Source organism: Eubalaena glacialis, chromosome 5, assembly GCF_028564815.1.
Source record: "Eubalaena glacialis isolate mEubGla1 chromosome 5, mEubGla1.1.hap2.+ XY, whole genome shotgun sequence".
NCBI lineage: Eukaryota > Metazoa > Chordata > Mammalia > Artiodactyla > Balaenidae > Eubalaena > Eubalaena glacialis.
The window spans coordinates 22,797,352-22,816,993 of NC_083720.1; the positions used below are offsets into that span (position 1 = coordinate 22,797,352).

Sequence of the window (19,642 nt, forward strand, 5' to 3'; positions counted from 1 at the left end):
TCTTATTGATCCTTTAGGAGCTATTTCAAATCTCCAATGCGTTCTTAAAGGTGTCCCAATCACTCACCCAATATTGATATTTTTTACAGAACACATGGCATTTAATCATGGCCATAAAGATTTCATATGTATATATCCTGTTTCTCCTCCTAGACTGTAACTTTTATAATATAACTTCTTCATTGTCTCCATCCATATTTCACATTCTGTGAGAACAGCACTTAGAAAAAAAAATATTACATACTATACTGAGTTTGGGCTTAGTGAAAATTTAATAAATTTTATATCACCTTCCTACTTGTAGAAATGATACAACAGTTTTCTCATTAACATCCTGAAACTAACTTTTGCCTCTACTCTTCCCAACCACAACATTAACCCAGCTGATAGGTCTCAGGAATTCAACCACGACCATGCTGCTCCTATTCATTCCCATCTTTCCATTTCTACTGCCACCCTTAAATTTTAGTCTTTATTTTTCTACTAGGCTATTCCCCTAATACATGTAACACACATACATATAAACTGTAATGATCTTCCAACCTCTCCTCCCTTTAAAAGTGGAAAGCCTAAAGCAAAGCTTAAACTATGTTCCTTCCCTACACAACCTTCTGGGCTTTCCACAAAGCCCAAATTTGTAAACATGGAATCTAAAATCTTATACAATGAGGTGTGAACTAGCTTTCCAATCACATTGCTCATTAATGCTTTTCATGACACCTTCACTTGAGTAAAAACAATGAACTGCTAGTTAACTGTTTGTGTACTGATATCCACCTCTGTGCCTATTACTTCTGCTATCCTGTCAACCTGCTGAAAATTCCTCCTTCAACATCCACTTCAAATATATATCTTATATGAAATGAAATTAATTTTCTCACAGAATTCCCATTGCACTTTACATTTCTATAGGTAAAAAGGTATTTTGGTCAACTACATTGCTAGACAACTCTGCTTATAATAAGGATGGTTTCTTTTTGATTACATTGTATCTGGAACGGGAGGAACTACAAATTAACTGTAAATGCCTGAGAGACACACCATGCTTCAAGGTTCCCTAGGTGTGGTGATTCTTGCTCATTAGGGCAGGTCGAGGAATCTCTAAGAATCAGGTTCTTCATAGGTTCACACTATTTCTGCCCTATCATTGTGAAGATTATTTCTTAGAATATTAGGTCCATTATAAAATGCTATAAAATGCAAAATATTTTACTAGGATCAAATTCTAAAATATAGTAGCCATTTTTGTACAAAATTTTGTTCAGCATTTAAAAAAATCATCAGTATCTAACAGTGTATAGATAACTAAGATCTGTAATATATGAAGAAAAAATGACAGATAAATCAGATTGTGCTTTTTATGTCTCATCTAGTAGATACCACCCTGATAAGTAGAGAAGTACCTAATCAGATGAAAGAGTACACTGCACACCTATGTGGTCTCACTGACAGCTGAGTCTATGAGACTTTTACTTGCTCCCTTCTGATTTGTTTTTTGGCATGTATGTTGTGTTGTGGAACACAACACACAAGCAAGAGGAAAGAAAGGAGAAAATTTAAAGATTTAATAAAAATAGTTAATATTGCCTCTTTCATGCTATATTGCCTCTTACATAAATAAGACATGTAAATCTTTAGAGTAAACTGCAAGGGACTCTGCCTCCCACCCACAAATTCTTCACTGCAACAGCGTTTTATTACAACTTCTAAAGGAATTACTAAGACCCAAGTAAGTTTAAATTAGCCTGGCTTCAGCATATATGACTCATATAGCAATTTTTAAACCTTTTAAAGCAACAGTAAAGAGTATTCCTATGGTATATGTGATATATACCTTTGACTACCTCCTTGAGGAAGAAGTGCATTTGAGGATTCAACCCAAATAAATTAAGGCCCCTTGAACAGACTTCCCTCAATTGCTCCTATTTATTTACATGGTTAACCTCCAACTACCTATAATTTCCCCAAGCAGATATTCCTTCTTAATTTTGTTTTACTAAAGCTAATACTAAAATAATTTTTGCGGGACTTCCCTGGTGGCACAGTGGTTAAGATCCTGCACTCCCAATGCAGGGGGCCTGGGTTTGATCCCTAGTCAGGGAACTAGATCCCACATGCATGCCGCAACTAAGAGTTCACATGCCACAACTAAGGAGCCCACCTGCCGCAACCAAGGAGCCAGCAAGCCACAACAAAGGAACCCACCTGCCACAACTAAGACCCAGCACAACCAAATAAATAGAATAGAAAATAAAATAATTTTTGCAAGAATGGGCAAAGATAAAGAATTGGATAGTAGTTCGAAGCAAAAAATAAAATTTGTACCTCTAAGACTTTGTTCAACTGGTACAGATACAGATAGAAGTATATTGTATATGAAAGATATAATGTATAATCTAAAGTGGGTAAAGGGGCCACAGCTAAATGGATGGAGAAAACCCCCATTATGTTATAGTTATAAATAAAAATTGGCATCAAGCAAAATTTCTATTTTAGTTGCTGCTTATGCTTATACCTATAATATACGTTAACAATTATTCTCTCTACTCCTTAGGTTCTTCTACTCATGTTTTAAAAAAAACACTAATTAAAATAATGCTATAAGGCCATTAAAAGCATTATAACTAATTACTGAAAATGTAGAAATATACTTGACATAATATTGAGAAAAATACAAAATGATGACTACGGTATATAAAAATGTGTATGCACAAGAGGAGTGGAAAGTATTATGTAAAAAAATATGAAAATAATTCTTGGAAGTAGTGAGATTGAATCTCTTTCCCTCTTCAAAATTTTCTTTAATGTTGTTACACTAATTTTCAATTATTAAAAGATATCCATCTGTTTGATGTTGCTTTTACTCTTCAAATAGTTTTGCTTTTTCTTTAAAGTTTTCTACTTCCTTTAAACAGCAGTTGCCACTGGAGACTGTTCCCAGATTCAGGAGCTGTTTTTGGGTAGAACAGGTTAATGATGGAAGAGAAAAATCTGTTCCTTATTTCCTCAAACACTAGAGCCATAATCTTGATATTCAACATATATGGACATCTACACTTTCTGAAAAACACACCACTCCAGTTAAGTATCTAGTGATGTTTCTTTTAAGCCAGTGAAGAGGAAACATTTGCTTGCCACAAGCTCTGCTGCCAAAATATTTTACTTTGATAAGAGTAAAATCATCCACAAAACTTCCAAACAAGATGTTCATGTATATGTTCACTGGAAGTCTAAACAACTCAAAGCTCATTCTATAGCTGTATATATACTATGTATGTAGTGACTTATGCATGAACTGTATGTGTATTGAGAAAAACTGGTTTAAAAAGATTAAATTTAAACCATAGCATTCCCACCCTTTAAAAATCAATACACTATTTTAATTTAGAATAATTCAAGGATGTATGCTGCAATTTCCGAGATAAACACTGAAGGAACAATAAAACAATATCTAACTAACAAGCTAATTAAAAAAAGAAAAATTGAATAATATAAGAATACTTAATCCAAAAGAAATGAGAGAATAGGAAACACAGAACAGGTGGTACCAATGTAAAGCAAACAGTTAGATGGTAATTTATGCCCAAATATATCGGGAATTACATTAAATATAAACTGATTAAACAATTCAATTAAAAGATAAAGATAAAATGGATGAAAACTATGTGTTTGCACACAAGAGATACACCTTAAATGTAAGGATATGGAAGATTGAAAGTAGAAGGCTGGAAATAATATGCCAAGCAAACACAAACCAAAAGGAAGCTGAAATAGCTATAATAATGTCAGATGAAGTAGAATTTAAAGTTGAGAAACACTAGATAAAGAAGGACATTTCATAAAACTAAGAGGGTATATCTACTAGGAAGGTGTAAAAATTTTTACCTTTTATATACACCTAACAACAGAATCTCAGATATAAACTAACAACTAAACAAAAACACAAACCCATAATCCTAATGGTCTTTAACATACCTTTCTCATAGAATAAGTAGTTTAAAAAAAATCAGTAAAGACATGGCTGATATAAACAGCAACAACAAATACCACAACCAATCAAAAAAACAATATATTGTTACATTCTTTTCAATCAGACTTAGAATATTTATCTAAATTGGGTCAAAAGCAAATCTTAACAAATTACAAACGAGTGAAATCTTATGGTATACGTTATTTGACCACAATATTAAGCCAAAAAGCAATGACAAAATGATAACTTAAGCAACACAATACTGAATAACAACCTGCCAGGAGCAAAAATTTACTTTTAAATATAGGAAACATTTTCTCTAAAGCCAAGTCCCAGAGTAAACATTTCACATGCAAAATATTTCTTTGTAAAGAGAATGTAGTTTTACTTTTCTCTTTATCATTTTACACAATTTTATGAAATTTAAGGCCATCAGTTTCTACAACTGAAATATTTTTAAGATATTGTGTTCGCCAACGCACACTCACAAAGAAATAGCTGACGGGGCTGAGGAGGGGGTAGAGGAGTGGTGGATTACGTCATACATACATAAGGCAACTTTAAGGATTACTTTTTTTTCAGAATGAACATCAGAGTTTCTTCTAAATTCTTAGGTACTTTTAAGGCCAATTATTCCACTGTAACTTCTTCAATTTTTACTTTTTATAAAATGTAGACTGTTTAAGACAAATAAGATCCTGGCTCGTTTCAGCTTTTTTTTTTTTTTTTTTTTTCCTTTCAGCTTTAAACAGCATTTCTAGCATGTTAAGGCCAAACAGGTTGATTTTATATATTGTGACTGAAGTGATGCAATGTTCTTAAAAGTTACTTCTATGTTTTCTGAGAAGTAAAAGAAACAGAACGCACTATTATTTCAACAATACTTTGTAAACCAAAGCTGTGCCCTCTATAAAAGAAAATCTTAGTCCATAATAGATTATTATTTTCTACTCATTTTTTTTCCAAAATAGTAAATTCACATTATACCCATTTAGTAAAGTGTTAAAATTTTGATGAAACAACATCATGATACATTTAAGGAAAGAAGCCAAGTACTTTAGTTTCTAATAAAGCCAAGGTCTGTATTTCACAAAGGTATGGTTATTTTCTGCAGGATCATTTTATTAGCAGACATTTAGTCCTCTCCAAAAACTCAGTTAAGACATTTGGTTCATGCCAAAAGATACTTGAAATTTAGTCCTATCCAAAACATCCATGAGCAGATTTGGTCCATGCCAAATGGTTTTGGACAGGGCCATATACCAAGGACATTTTGGTGTGGACCAAATATCTTACAGACGTTTTGGACAGGACCAAATGTCCTTTATGCGTTTCTTCACTCAACACAATATTTACTCAATAACCTGAATGCTGGGTAGAAAGAAGAGAATAAGACAATCTTGGCTTTCTATGAGACTGCATACTAAAGAGACTGACTATAAACATATGCCCAAATGAATCTATAATTCAGATAACGATAAGTGCTATGAGGAAAAAGAAAATAGATTAAAGGGAAAGAGAGCAGTGGGAGGAAGGGAGTGGAGTGGCAAGTTGGCTAATTTAGACAGGGTTGTGAGAAAAGGTCCATCAGGTATTTGAATGATAGGAGAGAGGTCCATGGAAGAGTACTGAGACAAGACTGAGCTTAGCATATTTGAAGTATAGCAAGAAGAGGAATCAAATATATAAGAATTTTATTTTACATAACACTGTGTGCTCTTTCTTAACATCTATATCCCAAGGAACTATCAAAGTTTTTTTTTCCTCCTGAGGTCTTACCTGGTCGAATTGTACTATCTCTTCCAAATAAATGAAGGCGTCTTCTACCCAGACAAAAATGTTCAATTATATGAAAAATTTCTACAGGCTTTTCTATATTGCCAATTTCAGGTTCTTCTGTGATAATCAAGTCAATGTCAACATTAGCATGAATGAAGTCCCCGTCTGTGCTACGCTTAACAGTTCCTTTGATCCCCATAAGGCAGTGTTCCTAAATAACAATAAGAGCAGAACAGTTAATCTCTTTTCATCAACAGTCATATTTCACAACATTTTACATTTCTGATGTTCCCCAATTCCAAAACAATCCTCATTTCTCTGTATCTTTGGGATACAGGTCTATGGGCAAAAACACAAAAGGAAAAACCTGGATCTCTGGATCTGAGAAGACTGCCAGGGAAACTAGACATTAGAGTATTAAACTTGGGGCCAAGACATTTTAGAATTGAGTCAACAACCGTAGAATCTTTTCCTCTGCAATCCTTGATAATAACTTGTCTTCAGCAGTTATGCGCATGGCACTTGACCTTGGAATCTTAAAATGATGTTATACTGGGCCTCACATGATCCAAGATCAAAACTATATATAAGGTATATAAGCCTTTTCATATGGAGAGGACTTTAAGAATGGATACAGATTTATAAATACTCAACATAAGTAAATGTGAAAATCAAACGATTTCCTTTTTTGTTGTTTGTTTTTTGACCTCTATTTAATCTGGATGACAGAGTATGGTTTAAATAAATTTAATCTCACTTGACTCCATGAACCAATAATAGCAAGGATGGCTAAGATTCCCTTCAAACAGAATTTCTAGTCCAAGAAAGACTTTAAAAAGACTCTCCACCAGAGGCTCCCTGAAGAGTGAAAGACTGGAGGACAAACTGTTAAGCCCTGATAACTAGCTGGGCAGTCCTCTGAAGCAGAGGTTCTCAGTAGTTCTTGTTCAGGTTCTTATGTAGAAAAAAGAAAGGAAGGGGAAAGAAATATTCATCTAAGCTGGCCAGCTATGAGTCTTGCTGCCATTTCTTTTTTCTGAGCATAGAGAAAGGAAAAAAATCTCAGGGTCAGAAGTACTAAAAGCCCATATCTGACTTAAAGTTACAGCAGTTTAGGATATACAGGAATACCTTCTCCAGCACAGTATAGGTTGATCTGAGTGAATAAAATATTTTAAAATTAACTTGGATGTATTACTTTAATGCTCAATGCCATTTGTACAAGTCAAAGAGAAGGACCTTTCCACCAAAATTAATTAAACAGTATACAGTCATTTGGAAAAGCTTGAGAGAAAATAATGAAAATAAAGAACACAAAACAGTAAAGGCAATACCTTTGTTCTCTGGAAGACAGCCTTTGGATCTAAAGTCTTAGTCTTCCCAGGATTGTTTTTATTGGTTTTAATCCAACAAATATCTTCACATCTTCTGTAACCCCACTTGCGTAAACACTAGAAATGAAAGAATTTTTTAAAAAATCCTTAGCTAAAAGAAATAAACAATACTTAAAATAACCAACCAGCATTAAAAACTTCCTAGAGGTTTGAGACATTAAATTCCAAGGTGTCACAGTAATTTTGTCTTTGTGCAGAAATAGAAAAAAAGAAATACTAGTCTTTAAATATACAGCCATTATACAGAATACACATATACCTTCTGAATATTAATATACAGTTGATATCAAAACATAGAAAGGATTACATAATACTCTGATTCTTTAATACTACCTTCTACTGTCATCAATAGAAAGTTTTAAATCATAAGAAAACTCAGTCCCTCTTTAATCAGACAATAATTCAAAAGATAATTTTGAATAAATGGGCCACACTCTTCAAAATGTTAAGGCCATGAAAGATAAGAAAAACTAACAAAGTCTTCCAGATAAAAGAAGATTGAAGAGACATGAAAACTGATGACACTGAGTGATCCTAAGACCAGAGAAAAATTATTTTTACTATATAGATGTTATAAGTGGGACAACTGCAAAAACTGTCTTATTGAGAATAGTATCAAAACAGTGTTAATTTTATGATGCTAATAACTGTACTATTGTAAGAAAATGACCTTATCTTTCAGAAATATAACTGAAGCACTTAGGGGGAAAGGGACATTATGTCTACAATGTACTCTGAAATGGGGGAGGGAAAAAGGGAAAGAATGAAAAAGAGTAAAAGAGAGAGTGAGGGGGAGAGGAGAATAAAAAAGTAAATGTGAACATTTGACCTTCTGGGTGAATGGTAAATGTGGATTGTTGCATAATTTTTAGAACTTTTCTGTAAGACTGAAGTTATTTTGAAATAAAATGTCTTAAAATCAGAAAAAAAACAAAAGATAATTTTGTTCCTTCCACCTCAACTTTCTATCCTCTGACAAAGCTAAAAACTGTTGAAAATGTTCTGATAACTTCTTTCCAAATGAGAGTTTTATAAAATGTTATTTTTATGATTTAATACTAAACCTCAAAAATTCCAAGACTTAAAATTGTTCTTATATTTCTTTATTGGGTAAAACTTTACTTTCATCTTTATGTAATCTAGACAATAGAGAGATTTGAACCTTAGTGTCCTAGAATCTGTTATATATGAACATATAACACATACTAGCTAAGTGAGTACTCAGAGTGGCATTTTGAGGCCCACCATATGTAGGTGTTGGCTAGCTGCTGGGAAAAAAAACATAAATAAGATATAGTCCTTACCCCTAGTTGATTAAGAGCAAAGTAGGGGGAAATAAGTAAATTGTGCAGTACAATATTGTTGGTACTATGATCAAGTACAAATAGAGATGCAGTGGAGCATAAAATATATGCACTTTCCAGGAATGCTCTTATTGTATAAACTGAGATACATCACGAAATGAAACTTAGATTTTTAATTTAAAATCTCAAAAATCAAGATCAGTATCTGTTCCTGTTGCCAAATATTTGTTTCGCACTGCATTAAATATCACAAGGGCCTAAATCCAACATGCCCTAATCAACTTAGCACAAGCTCATGAGTATTTATCATGCTGAATTATTTTTGTAATCATTTGGAGCCAAAATCTGCTTTCACCAATATGATATATTGCTGCATAAACAAATACGATAAAACCTCCTAATCAACTTCAACCTAATTTGGGGAGTGGGAGAAAAGCCCAAAGCCAGACATGAGAGCTAAAAAAAAGGTAAATACCAATATACCTATAAAAACATACAGTATGTCTCTATTTTCTTAGATTTTCTATAGCATCTTAGGGAGGTGCCAGCAATAAAATAGATACCCTATATACAGTTATAGTCTTACCATGGAGTTAATAAAGGACAGAAGCAATGATGTTATCCAACAGTCTCAAACTTGCTGTTTATACAAAGAATACAAAAGCAATTGCAGAATTTCAGGATTTGAGAACAAATTTATCTCAATATAATACTACTTAAATTCTTCACCTGTCAAATGGACACCTCCTAAAATTACCAGGATTTAAATGAGATCATAGGCAGTAGATCCAGTAATATTTCCTAAAAATGGAAAGTATTATCCAATAACAAGCGAGGTAACTGAAACACACAAGAGTAAATATCTCTTTACCCAAAGTTTCACTGTTGGACATCAGAATTGAGACCAGAACTAGCCACAATGCTTCCATTATAAAAAATATTTTTATTTTGTTTCCATTTAGAAATCCAAAATACTCCAATCAAAAAACCAAAAAAAGTTCTGAAATACAATAAATATAAGGTACTTAAATTGAGATGTTATAACTTCTTTCTCACTCTCATGCATTCATTCAAACTATGTGCTCCAGATGCTGTGTTATTTTTCCAATTTGATTTGGCTTCCATTTGGAATTCAGGAGTTAATGCTATTCAGAAGAATACTTTTTAGCTACTAATAATGAACAGTAAATGACACTAAGCAGCTTGCTTTTGAGCTGCAGTTCAGTTTCAAATCTCTAAACTGTTCTCTTCCTGCAGTTGTAATAAATCATATTTTGATTTATTCACCCCTAATGCTAGTTAACTAAGGGGTACTGCCTTTTGCACACTCTTTTTTAAACATTTTTTCTTCTGAATATTTTAGTACTGTTCAAGAAACAAAGGACAAAATAACATTAATCTTCAAACTTCTTATGCAACATAGTTATTTTTTTCTTATGAATTTAAAAAACCACTTAAAAAAACACCATCTTACCACTCTTCCAAGGTCCAATCCCTCCCCAGAACCACACCAGAGAAAAATAAATGATCGAGGTGCTGCAATCTCATCAATTTCTAACTTCATGATCTGTAAGAAATCAAACCAATATTGCATAGAAGCATTTTGTTTCCCATTCATCCTAAATCCAAAAGAACCATTGAGATTTATCAGGACTTACAGTAAATGTGTTCTTTAAATGTACTAATTTTCATTAGGAAATACAATGGAAAATAAATTTTATCCTTAAAACTTGTTCTTCTGGTTTTTTATTCCCTATTAAGACAACACACACAGATGCACACATGCACATACATACACTTGATTTTATATGGAAAGAGTTTACAGGAAGCCATATTTATAGAATTACAGAATTTTGTAAGTTACGGCTTGAGAGCAACCTGTTACCATTTACAGAAAAAGAAACTGAAAAGGGATTAAATTACCCCAAAGATAGGGGCAAAATTAAAACATAACCACAAATGTTTGGGAAGGACTTGGTTTCCAGTAGAACAGTTCTAAATAAAATAAATCAATATACACATTTCAGTATAATGACTAAGTCTGAAATGTCACAAACAATAGACTATAATTGTTTGCTTTGTATTTGTTAAGTGTGTCAATCTAAAAAAAGGTTCTGCAATAATTAAATCTCTAAATTGGGGAAATACCATATACTTATATAAATGACTACAAAAGCAACCATTTTACATGGTATTCCTTTTCTTTTAGCTTCCTGTCACAGTTAAGAAGTTCCAGAGACAACGGTTCAAGCAAATATTTATTAGTTTCATGTATTAAGAAAATCTTAACTTCTACCTGAGTGGATCATAACCGCATCATCTATAATTTATCTAGGTAAAAAAACATTATTTGACAGTGATAATGGAAAAAAAATTACAATAGGCATAAACCTATTCAGTTTTATACTTCCGACTTTAAGTCTTGATATCTTCTCATCTAATATTCTCATAGGAATATGAATTAAAATAAATATGTAATACACACACACACACATGTATTCCTACAAACGTCTATACATGGTATAGCTAAAGATAAGTGATGGCACACATCAGTGAAGAACATTAAGCAAATTACTCTCTTGACATTACAATTATAAATGCTAAATGTTGGTATTTTTAGAAAGTGCTTATATTCTTAAACAAAACACACTGGCCTCTACTGACTCTCTAATGTGAAAAAGAATACCTGTGAAACCCGAATGCTTTTCTTATTTATACTTTATTTATATTAGCTACTGGCACTTTCTTTAAGGTATTATCACATAAACGTTAAGAGCTTAGGGTTCTGGGGCCAGATAAAACTTTTCAATATGCATATAAAATGGAATTCCTTTATTTCAAAAACTCTGTTAGTTTACCATATATAATTGAAGCTCCTGTACCTTCAATGACCAAACCTTAGAGACTGGCTAGAGAAAATAAAGTTCAACCCAACCACTAATCATAGACATAATAAGATTAATTATTCAATTTTCTTTTGACTAAATTGACAAAGATTGTTTTATATTAATCAATTTTGATGAGGATATGGTGAAATAGATATTTCTTAAACACTACTAGAAGGAATGTAAATTTGTGCAACCTATCTGGAAAACTTCTCAGCGATAAATATCAAGAGCATTACATCTTTAACCTTAAGTTTTGGGGATACTATATACTGTATACTTTTCTGTGTTTCAACAATAAACACAGATTACACTTATCAGAGGAGAGGAAAAACTTTTGTAAAATAAAATAAAATAAAAATAAAATAAATAAAATTGCCAGAGGTATTGAAGCTGAAAGGAAAAGCTTCAAGGAAGAAAAACTGAAGTTATTACATCTTGAAAAGTAGTATTAACAAAAGTTAACAATTATTAACTCGGAAGAAGAAGTGCAAGGATTCAAAGCAGTTTTCTATGAAACAGCAGTCTAGAATTTCAGTCCTTTCCCTTCCCTGCCTCTCCTGTGTTCAGTGCTCCTGATCACACTCTCCTCCTCGAAATTCCCTATTCCCTTGGTTTCCGTGACATTCATACTCTCTTGGTTCACCTCATTCATCTTTGACCCATTCTTTTCACATCTCTTTTATAATGTGCCTCTTAAATGTAAGTTTCCTGAGGATTTACAGTAAAGCCACACTGTATCTTAATTGAGACACTATCTTGAGACAAATTCATTTATTCTCATAGGTTTAATGTGCTAACCCTTTAAAATCTGTATTTTGAGATGATCAGATCTGTCTTTTAAGTTTCATACTCTTATTACAACCTCTACTTGAATGTCTCACATACACCTCTAAATCAACACATTCAGTATAATCTAATCGCTCTAATCCTGCTACTCTTCTTAAATTGACTCTCTCAGCTGGTGATAACTCAACCCATTTATCCGAAGACTCAAACTCCCGAGTCATCCTTTACTCTTCCCCTCTTCCCAATCACTAGATCTCACCAGAAGTATCTACAGAACATTACTGAATTTATCACCTCCTTTCTATTCTTATTACCATCACCCTAAATCAGGGTCCCTTCATCTCCTAACTAGACTACTGCAACGGTCTTCTATCTGCTCTCCCCTCTCCAGACTTCATTTTCTCTAGTCCATCCTCCTCTACACACTAATCTGACCATTTTACTAAACTGGTTAAAGCCCTTCAAAGACTCCTTAATGCCTTTAGGCATTAAGCTAAGCTTCTAAGAAGACAAGTCCAAGCTTCTAGGAAGACAGCATCTCAAGACAGTCCCAACCTGTGTTCCAACATCAACCTACACACAGACCTCCCTCACCCGTCTCTTTGCCTCCATCCCTTCTGCTCTTGCTGTTCCTTCTGTTTGGAATCCCTAATCCACCCTTTTCTTCAGCTGGCCAATTCCAGCTAATCTATCCATACATATTGTTCATGTGTCACCTCCTCTTTGTTTATGTCCCCCAGCTTCCTCAGCTTGGTCAGTTTTTCTCAGATCACCTTATGCAGTCCTCTATTATTGAACTAACAATATGATAATGCAATTAACTGTTTAGGTCATTGTTTATTTTATCCCATTAAACTGTGTGCCCCTTAAGGCCAAATACTAAGTCTTATTCATCTTTGAATCTCCAGTACCCAGTTGCCTAGCACAAAGTGGTGCTCAATAAATATTTGTTATTTCTGTTATTGATCAGTAAAAACAGATTACTTTATGTAACTAACTGAAGCTATCAGCTTGTTCAATTTTATTCAGGAAAATATAACATTATCACAATTATATAATACTGAATTATATCACAATTATATAATACATATGTCCCTTAAATCTATTATACTGTAAGTTCTTTAAAGAGTAGAAATTATGTTTATGTGTGCGTGTGTGTGTGTGTGTGTGTGTGTGTACGTATACTCTGATGTTTACTAAAACTAACCAAATATGTAATGTTATCAACCATTCAATCTGTTTTTAGATTTATTTCTAGCTATACATCCAAGGACTCTAAGACTGGAATTGTGAGTCTTCCACAGACGATTTACTCACTACCTGCTCAACTTCTGCCTCAAAAAGACAAACCAGACTAAAGATATTATAATATTTGTTAATGTACCTTAGACCTTCAACCATAATATATACTATAAATCTATATTTACAATTCCTAAAAAGGTAGGAATATTTATAATATTACTTTCTGACCAGACTTATATTTATTTGAAAAATAAATAATTCATTACAATGTACAAAGTTTGATCATACATCATCCCAAGTCCAGCATTTTTCATTAGCAGTGATGCCAGTCTCTCTGTAATATTCTTCTAAAGGGGGTTCAAGAAGAATCACATCAAATTTGGGTGTTAGTTCTCTGATGTCAAAGGCTTCTATATCTGCTTGTAAGTACCTATTTGATTAAAGCATAAAATGTAAGAGATTTTCAAATACTTTACAGATGGTAATGAAAGAAATTTCCTAAATATTTCCTAAACACTATTTACAAAGTCACCAGGAGCTAATTACTGAATGCCTTTTTATGGAGGAGTATCCTTCCTCAGTACAGACAGTAAACCATCTACCAGTGCTCTTCCCGAGGACACGGATACACTCACACTACAAAGTAAAATCACAGTCCCACACGAACATCCAAAATACAAACTTCTCTCATTTCTTATATTGAAAATCCATACTCAGATATGAGTGTCTGAGCCCCTTTCCATTATCATCTTAATATTCCAAAGAATACCATATTACTTTTTCCACAATTGTTAAGTTAGTAAAACTATTTGTTAGTAAGTTTTAACTTCCTCCCTCTAAAAAAGTTACTAAAAATGGACATAATTTTCTTTCGTTAGTTTGTGCCTTAGTAATATTGTTTAAGTCTTTTCTAGCTACTTAGTATAAATTACTACTAGCCTTTACTTAATGGTTATTTCCACATAGTATGAAAGTATTTCAAATATAAATATAAAATACTTTAAATGTAAGAGTATTTTTAAATAGGATGAATATTAGTCTGCTAAAATTTTCGCCACAAACTCAGACTTCTTTGTGGTTCTTCTAATCATTAACAGTATACATTTTAGCAAACTGTTAAATGTACAAAATGTTCAAAGTAAGCTAAATGTGAAATAAACAGTCTCCAATTTCAAAGACCTTAAACACATTTTTTTAGGGAAACATTAGTCTGTTTAGCAAAGGTTAAAATGAATTTTTGTATTCCAAAATGTTAATAGCATCTCTGGTTGCTGAGTTATAATTAACTTTCATTTTCTTACTTTCCCTAAGTTTTCTAACTTTCTTCAATAAATAATTTTTGAGAAGAAAAGTCATTTAAAAACATTTTAAGATAGTCAGGAATACAACAAATATGATTTTCTGAGAAAAAAATTTAAATTAGTAATTTAAATTATCTAGAAAACTGAAAATAAATTAAATGAGAACCTACTGTGTACTCAGCACTGCAGTTTCAAACTAATATATGTTACTATACAGAAGAAAGAGACTGTGTTAACCTTACAAAGATGGTGAATTTTTTTCAAACAGAAAAGGGGTTACATGATAAAAAGACTAATATTTTAAGGCTGAGTTGGGAACAAAAAACCCCACTTACATAGGAGGAGTGTTAGATTTAGCTATTAACTCATCCTTCAGCCTGATGAGCTCCCTCAGTTTAGGGTATTCTTCAAATCTGTCAGCCAAACCTGAAGAGGAAACAGAGTAAATTCCAAATTTCAATACAAATGAACATCAGTGCATTCAGACGTGACGAGCCTGCTCAGAACAAAGCAATACACAACCACCTCTTCATCTTCACATCCTTTTAAAAAAGTCTGAGGACTTTTAAGCAATGCATATATACATTTTATATACCTAATGACCCTAATCCCACATGCAGGCAAACTCCCAGATGTTCTAAAGCCCAGATCAAGTCAATTAACCATTTAATTTCTCAAATTTATTAAATTAACTAACCTGCTTATAGCATCAAATTTAGCCATTCTGTTCTCAGGAAAAGAAAATTTTTTCTTTCAATCATGCTTTTTTCGTTTTCTTTTTACTAAAAAAAGTCTTTCTCCCAAAGAATCTAGTGATTGTTAAAATTTTTACTTAGTTTCTTAGACAGTTATCCAAAGCAGAGAAAATGAGGATTTCTCTTCTTTACTACTGATGATCTTAAATTAAGTGGCTACACTTTATGGACACAATCCCAGAACAAATCCAATTAAGAAGATAATGAGTCCCTAACAGTCATTAGCTCACACCTCATTCACTCTGATTACTTATCTAAATTGTACGACCAATTCCAAGATAAGTCACTTTCTCTAAGAATATTTCCTATATCAATATTTATAGTTTTAAAGATCTCACTCCACATTATTATAAACCAAATCCTCAGAAACATTTTCAAGCTTAGAACCTTGAAAAACATCTCCAAGTTCCATAAAGGTTAAAAACAGAAGACTTGTTCCCATGTCCTCAAAAATATTTAAATCTTTGAGCCTCAGAAGAGATTTTAGGTAAAACAACATAATAACTGTTTAAACAACTGTAGGAGTAAGTAGGGCTTTGAATATCAAAGATTCCTAAAAGTTTTTATTTTGTTTTTTCTTTCTTCCCTACAAGAAGCATATTCATAACAATATAAATTATATAAACATCTTAAGTTGAAAACCAGAAGTACATTTTAATAACTTTAATATCAAAGAGTAAAAAAGTAAAAGATTTTGTAAAGCCTCCTCAATCAGTGGTTACAGATCAAATTTCAAATGAAACAAATTTGAAGATTTTAGTACAATCAGGTTTCAATCACAGTAGAGTCAGCTCTCAATCATCTACAAAAGAGGTACACCTTTTTCTCAATCCATAATAGTTTCCTAAGTACATTTTCTTTGCCTTGGAGAAATAAGTGTCTTAAAAGCAGAAAGTCTGATAATGAAATTTGGTTATATCAATATAACTTATCATAACTTTGAGGAGAAAAACAGCTTTTTGAAGTATAATTGATAAATAAAAACCTTATATATTAAACCTATATTTAATGTGTGCAATTTGATGAGTTTGAACATATGCATACACCTCTGAAACCATCACCACAATCAAGGTAAGACATATCAATAACCTCCAGAAGTTTCTTTGTGTTCCTCTGGTTTTAGTGTGTGTGCGTGTGTGTGTGCGCGCGCGTGTGTGTGTGTGTGTGTGTGTGGTAAGAACACTTAAGTAAGATGAAATCTACCCTCTTAAATTTTTTTAAGTATTGCTGACTACAGACAATTTGCTATACAGCAGATCTACAGAAAAAATTTATCTTGCATAACTGAAATTTTATACCAATTGAACAACAACTCCCCATTTTCCTCTCTCTCTAGCCCCTGACAATCACTGCTGCATTCTCTGCTTCTATGAGACTGACTATTCCAGGTACCTCATAAAAGTGTTATGTATTTATATACACATACTATTTTAGGTACCTCTATAAGTGCATGCATATTTGTCATCCTGTGACTGGCCTATTTCACTTACCATTATCATAACTTTTTGTGCTACATCTAAATTTTGCCTGTGAAAACATTAAAATCAGTTTCTACATGTTGCTTACAAACCAGAAAGGAAAAAATAAATTGGATTACATCAAAATTAAAATTTTTGTGTTGCAAATGGTACCAACAAGAAAGTGAAAAGACAGGAATTCCCTGGCAGTCCGGTGGTTAGGACTCTGCGCTCTCACTGCCAAGGGCGTGGGTTCAATCCCTGGTCGGGGAACTAAGATCCCGCAAGCCGCAGTGTGGCCAAAAGAAAGACAACCCACAGAATGGGAGAAGATATTTGCAAATCATACATCTGATAAGGGACTTGTACTGAGAATATATAAACAACTCTTACAATATAATAATAAAAAGACAAATTATCAATTAAAAAATAAGCAGGGTTTAGACATCTCTCTAAAGTAGGTATTTAAGTGGAGAAATAAGCATAGGAAAAGATTCTTAATATCATTAGTCACTAGGGAAATGTAGATCAAAACCGCAATGAAATACTACTTCATACCACTAGGATGGCTATAATTAAAAAGACAGATAATAAAATGTCAAGGGTGGTGTAAGAAACTGGAAGCCTCACATATTGTTGGTAGGAATGTAAATGGTACAGCTGCTCTGAAAAACATTTGGGCAGTTCCTCAAAAAGTTAAACACAGAATTACCACATGACCCAGCAATTCCACTCCCAGGTATATACCGAAGAGAAATGAAACCATACATTCACACAAAAACTTCACATGAATATTCATAGCAGCAGAGTTTATAACAATCAAAAAGTGGAAACAACACAAATGAAAAGATAAACGAAATGTGGTATGTACATACAATGGAATATTTGGCAATAAAAAGAAATGAAGTACTGATAATATGCTGCAACATCAATGGCCCCTGAAAACATTGTTAAGTGAAAAAAGCCCAGTCACAAAATATCACATATTGTATGAGTCCAATTATATGAAATGTCTAGAATAGGCAAATTGATAGAGACAATAGTCAATTAATGATTACTTAAGACTGGGGGGCAACTGTGGGAGAAGGAATGGGAATTGACTGCTAACGAGTACTGAATTTCTTTAGGGGAGATGAAAATGTTCTAAGGATGTGGAGAAAGGGGACTTGTACACTGTTGGTAGGAATGTAAATCGGTGCAGCCACTGTGGAAAACAGTATGGAGGTTTCTCAAAAAAACTAAAAATAGAACTACCACATGATCCAGCAACTCCATTCCTGGGTATATATCCGAAGAAAATGAAAACACTAATTCAAAAAGATACACGCACCCCAATGTTCTTAGCAGCATTATTTACAATAGCCAAGAAATGGAAGCAACCTAAGTGCCCAGCAAAGGTAAATGGATAAAGACAATGTGCTATATATATATATATATATATATATACACACACACACACACACACACATACAATGTGGTGTATACACACACACACACACACACACACACACAATTACTACTCAGCCATAAAAAAAAAAGTGAAATTTTGCCTTTTGCAACAACATGGATGGATTGGAGGGTATTATGCTTAGTGAAATAAGTCAGACAGAGAAAGACAAATACTGTATATTATCACTTATACGTGGAATCTAAAAAATAAAACTAGTGAATATAACAAAAAAGAAACAGACTCACAGATAAAGAGAACAAACTAGTGGTTACCGGGGGGGAGAGGGAAATGGGGAGAGCAAAATAGGGGGAGGGGATTAAGAAGTACAAACTTCTATGTAGGGCTTCCCTGGTGGTGCAGTGGTTAAGAATCCGCCTGCCAATGCAGGGGACACGGGTTCAAGCCCTGGTCCAGGAAGATCCCACATGCTGCGGAGCAACTAAGCCCGTGCACCACAACTATTGAGCCTGCACTCTAGAGCCTGTGAGCCACAACAACTGAAGCTCACGTGCCTAGAGCATGTGCTCCACAACAAGAGAAGCCACCGCAATGAGAAGCCCGCGCACCACAACGAGGAGTGGCCCCACTCTCCGCAACCAGAGAAAAGCCCACGTGCAGCAACGAAGCCCCAACATGGCCAAAAATAAAATAAATAAAATAAAATAAATTTATTAAAAAATATATATATAAAATAAAATTTAAAAAAAACTTCTATGTATATAATAAGCTACAAGGATATATTGTAGTACAGCAAAGAAAATACAGCCAATATTTTATAATAACTATAAATGGAATATAATCTTTAAAAATGGTAAACCACTATTTGTACACCTACAACTTATATAATATTGTAAATTGACGATACCTCAATTTTTAAAAAAAGTTCTAAAATTAGATTGTGGCAATGGTTGCACAAATCTATAGATATTCTTAAAAAACTGAATTATATTCTTTAAATGGGTGAACTGTATAGTACATGAATTATCTCAGTCAAGCTGTTTTTAAAAATGTAGGGATAATGCCTTTGGTAAGCTTATCGGTAGACTGGACACAGCTGAGAAAAGATTCTGAGCTTGATGATATCTCAATGGAAACCTCTAAAACTGAAAAGTAAATAGAACAAAAATTGGGAAAAAAAAAAAAAAAAAAAAGCCAGACTATCTAAGGAATGTGGGACAACTACAAAAGGTATAATGTGTAATGGAAATATAAGAAGGAGAAAAAACAGAAAGAGAAACAGAACAAATATTTGAAATAATAATGACTGAGAATTTTCCCAAAATAATGTCAGACATCAAACCCCAGATACAGGAAGC

At 33.2% G+C, this 19,642-nt stretch overlaps 1 protein-coding gene across 3 annotated transcripts in view; it reads right to left on the reverse strand.

The window, feature by feature from the left end:
• The window catches only part of METTL14 (methyltransferase 14, N6-adenosine-methyltransferase subunit), a 55,568-nt gene that overhangs the window by 25,113 nt on the left and 10,813 nt on the right, over positions 1–19,642 (reverse strand). For all 3 annotated transcript variants that reach the window (XR_009701082.1, XR_009701081.1, XM_061192037.1), the window contains exons 6-10: positions 15,000–15,090; positions 13,652–13,793; positions 9,922–10,014; positions 7,084–7,200; positions 5,750–5,960 (exon numbers count right to left, since the gene is read on the reverse strand). Coding sequence is in view for 1 of the 3 variants with exons in the window: in XM_061192037.1 (XP_061048020.1) it covers positions 5,750–5,960; positions 7,084–7,200; positions 9,922–10,014; positions 13,652–13,793; positions 15,000–15,090 (654 nt within the window). In the remaining 2 variants the exon portion in view is untranslated. The remainder of the gene's footprint in view (positions 1–5,749; positions 5,961–7,083; positions 7,201–9,921; positions 10,015–13,651; positions 13,794–14,999; positions 15,091–19,642) is intronic.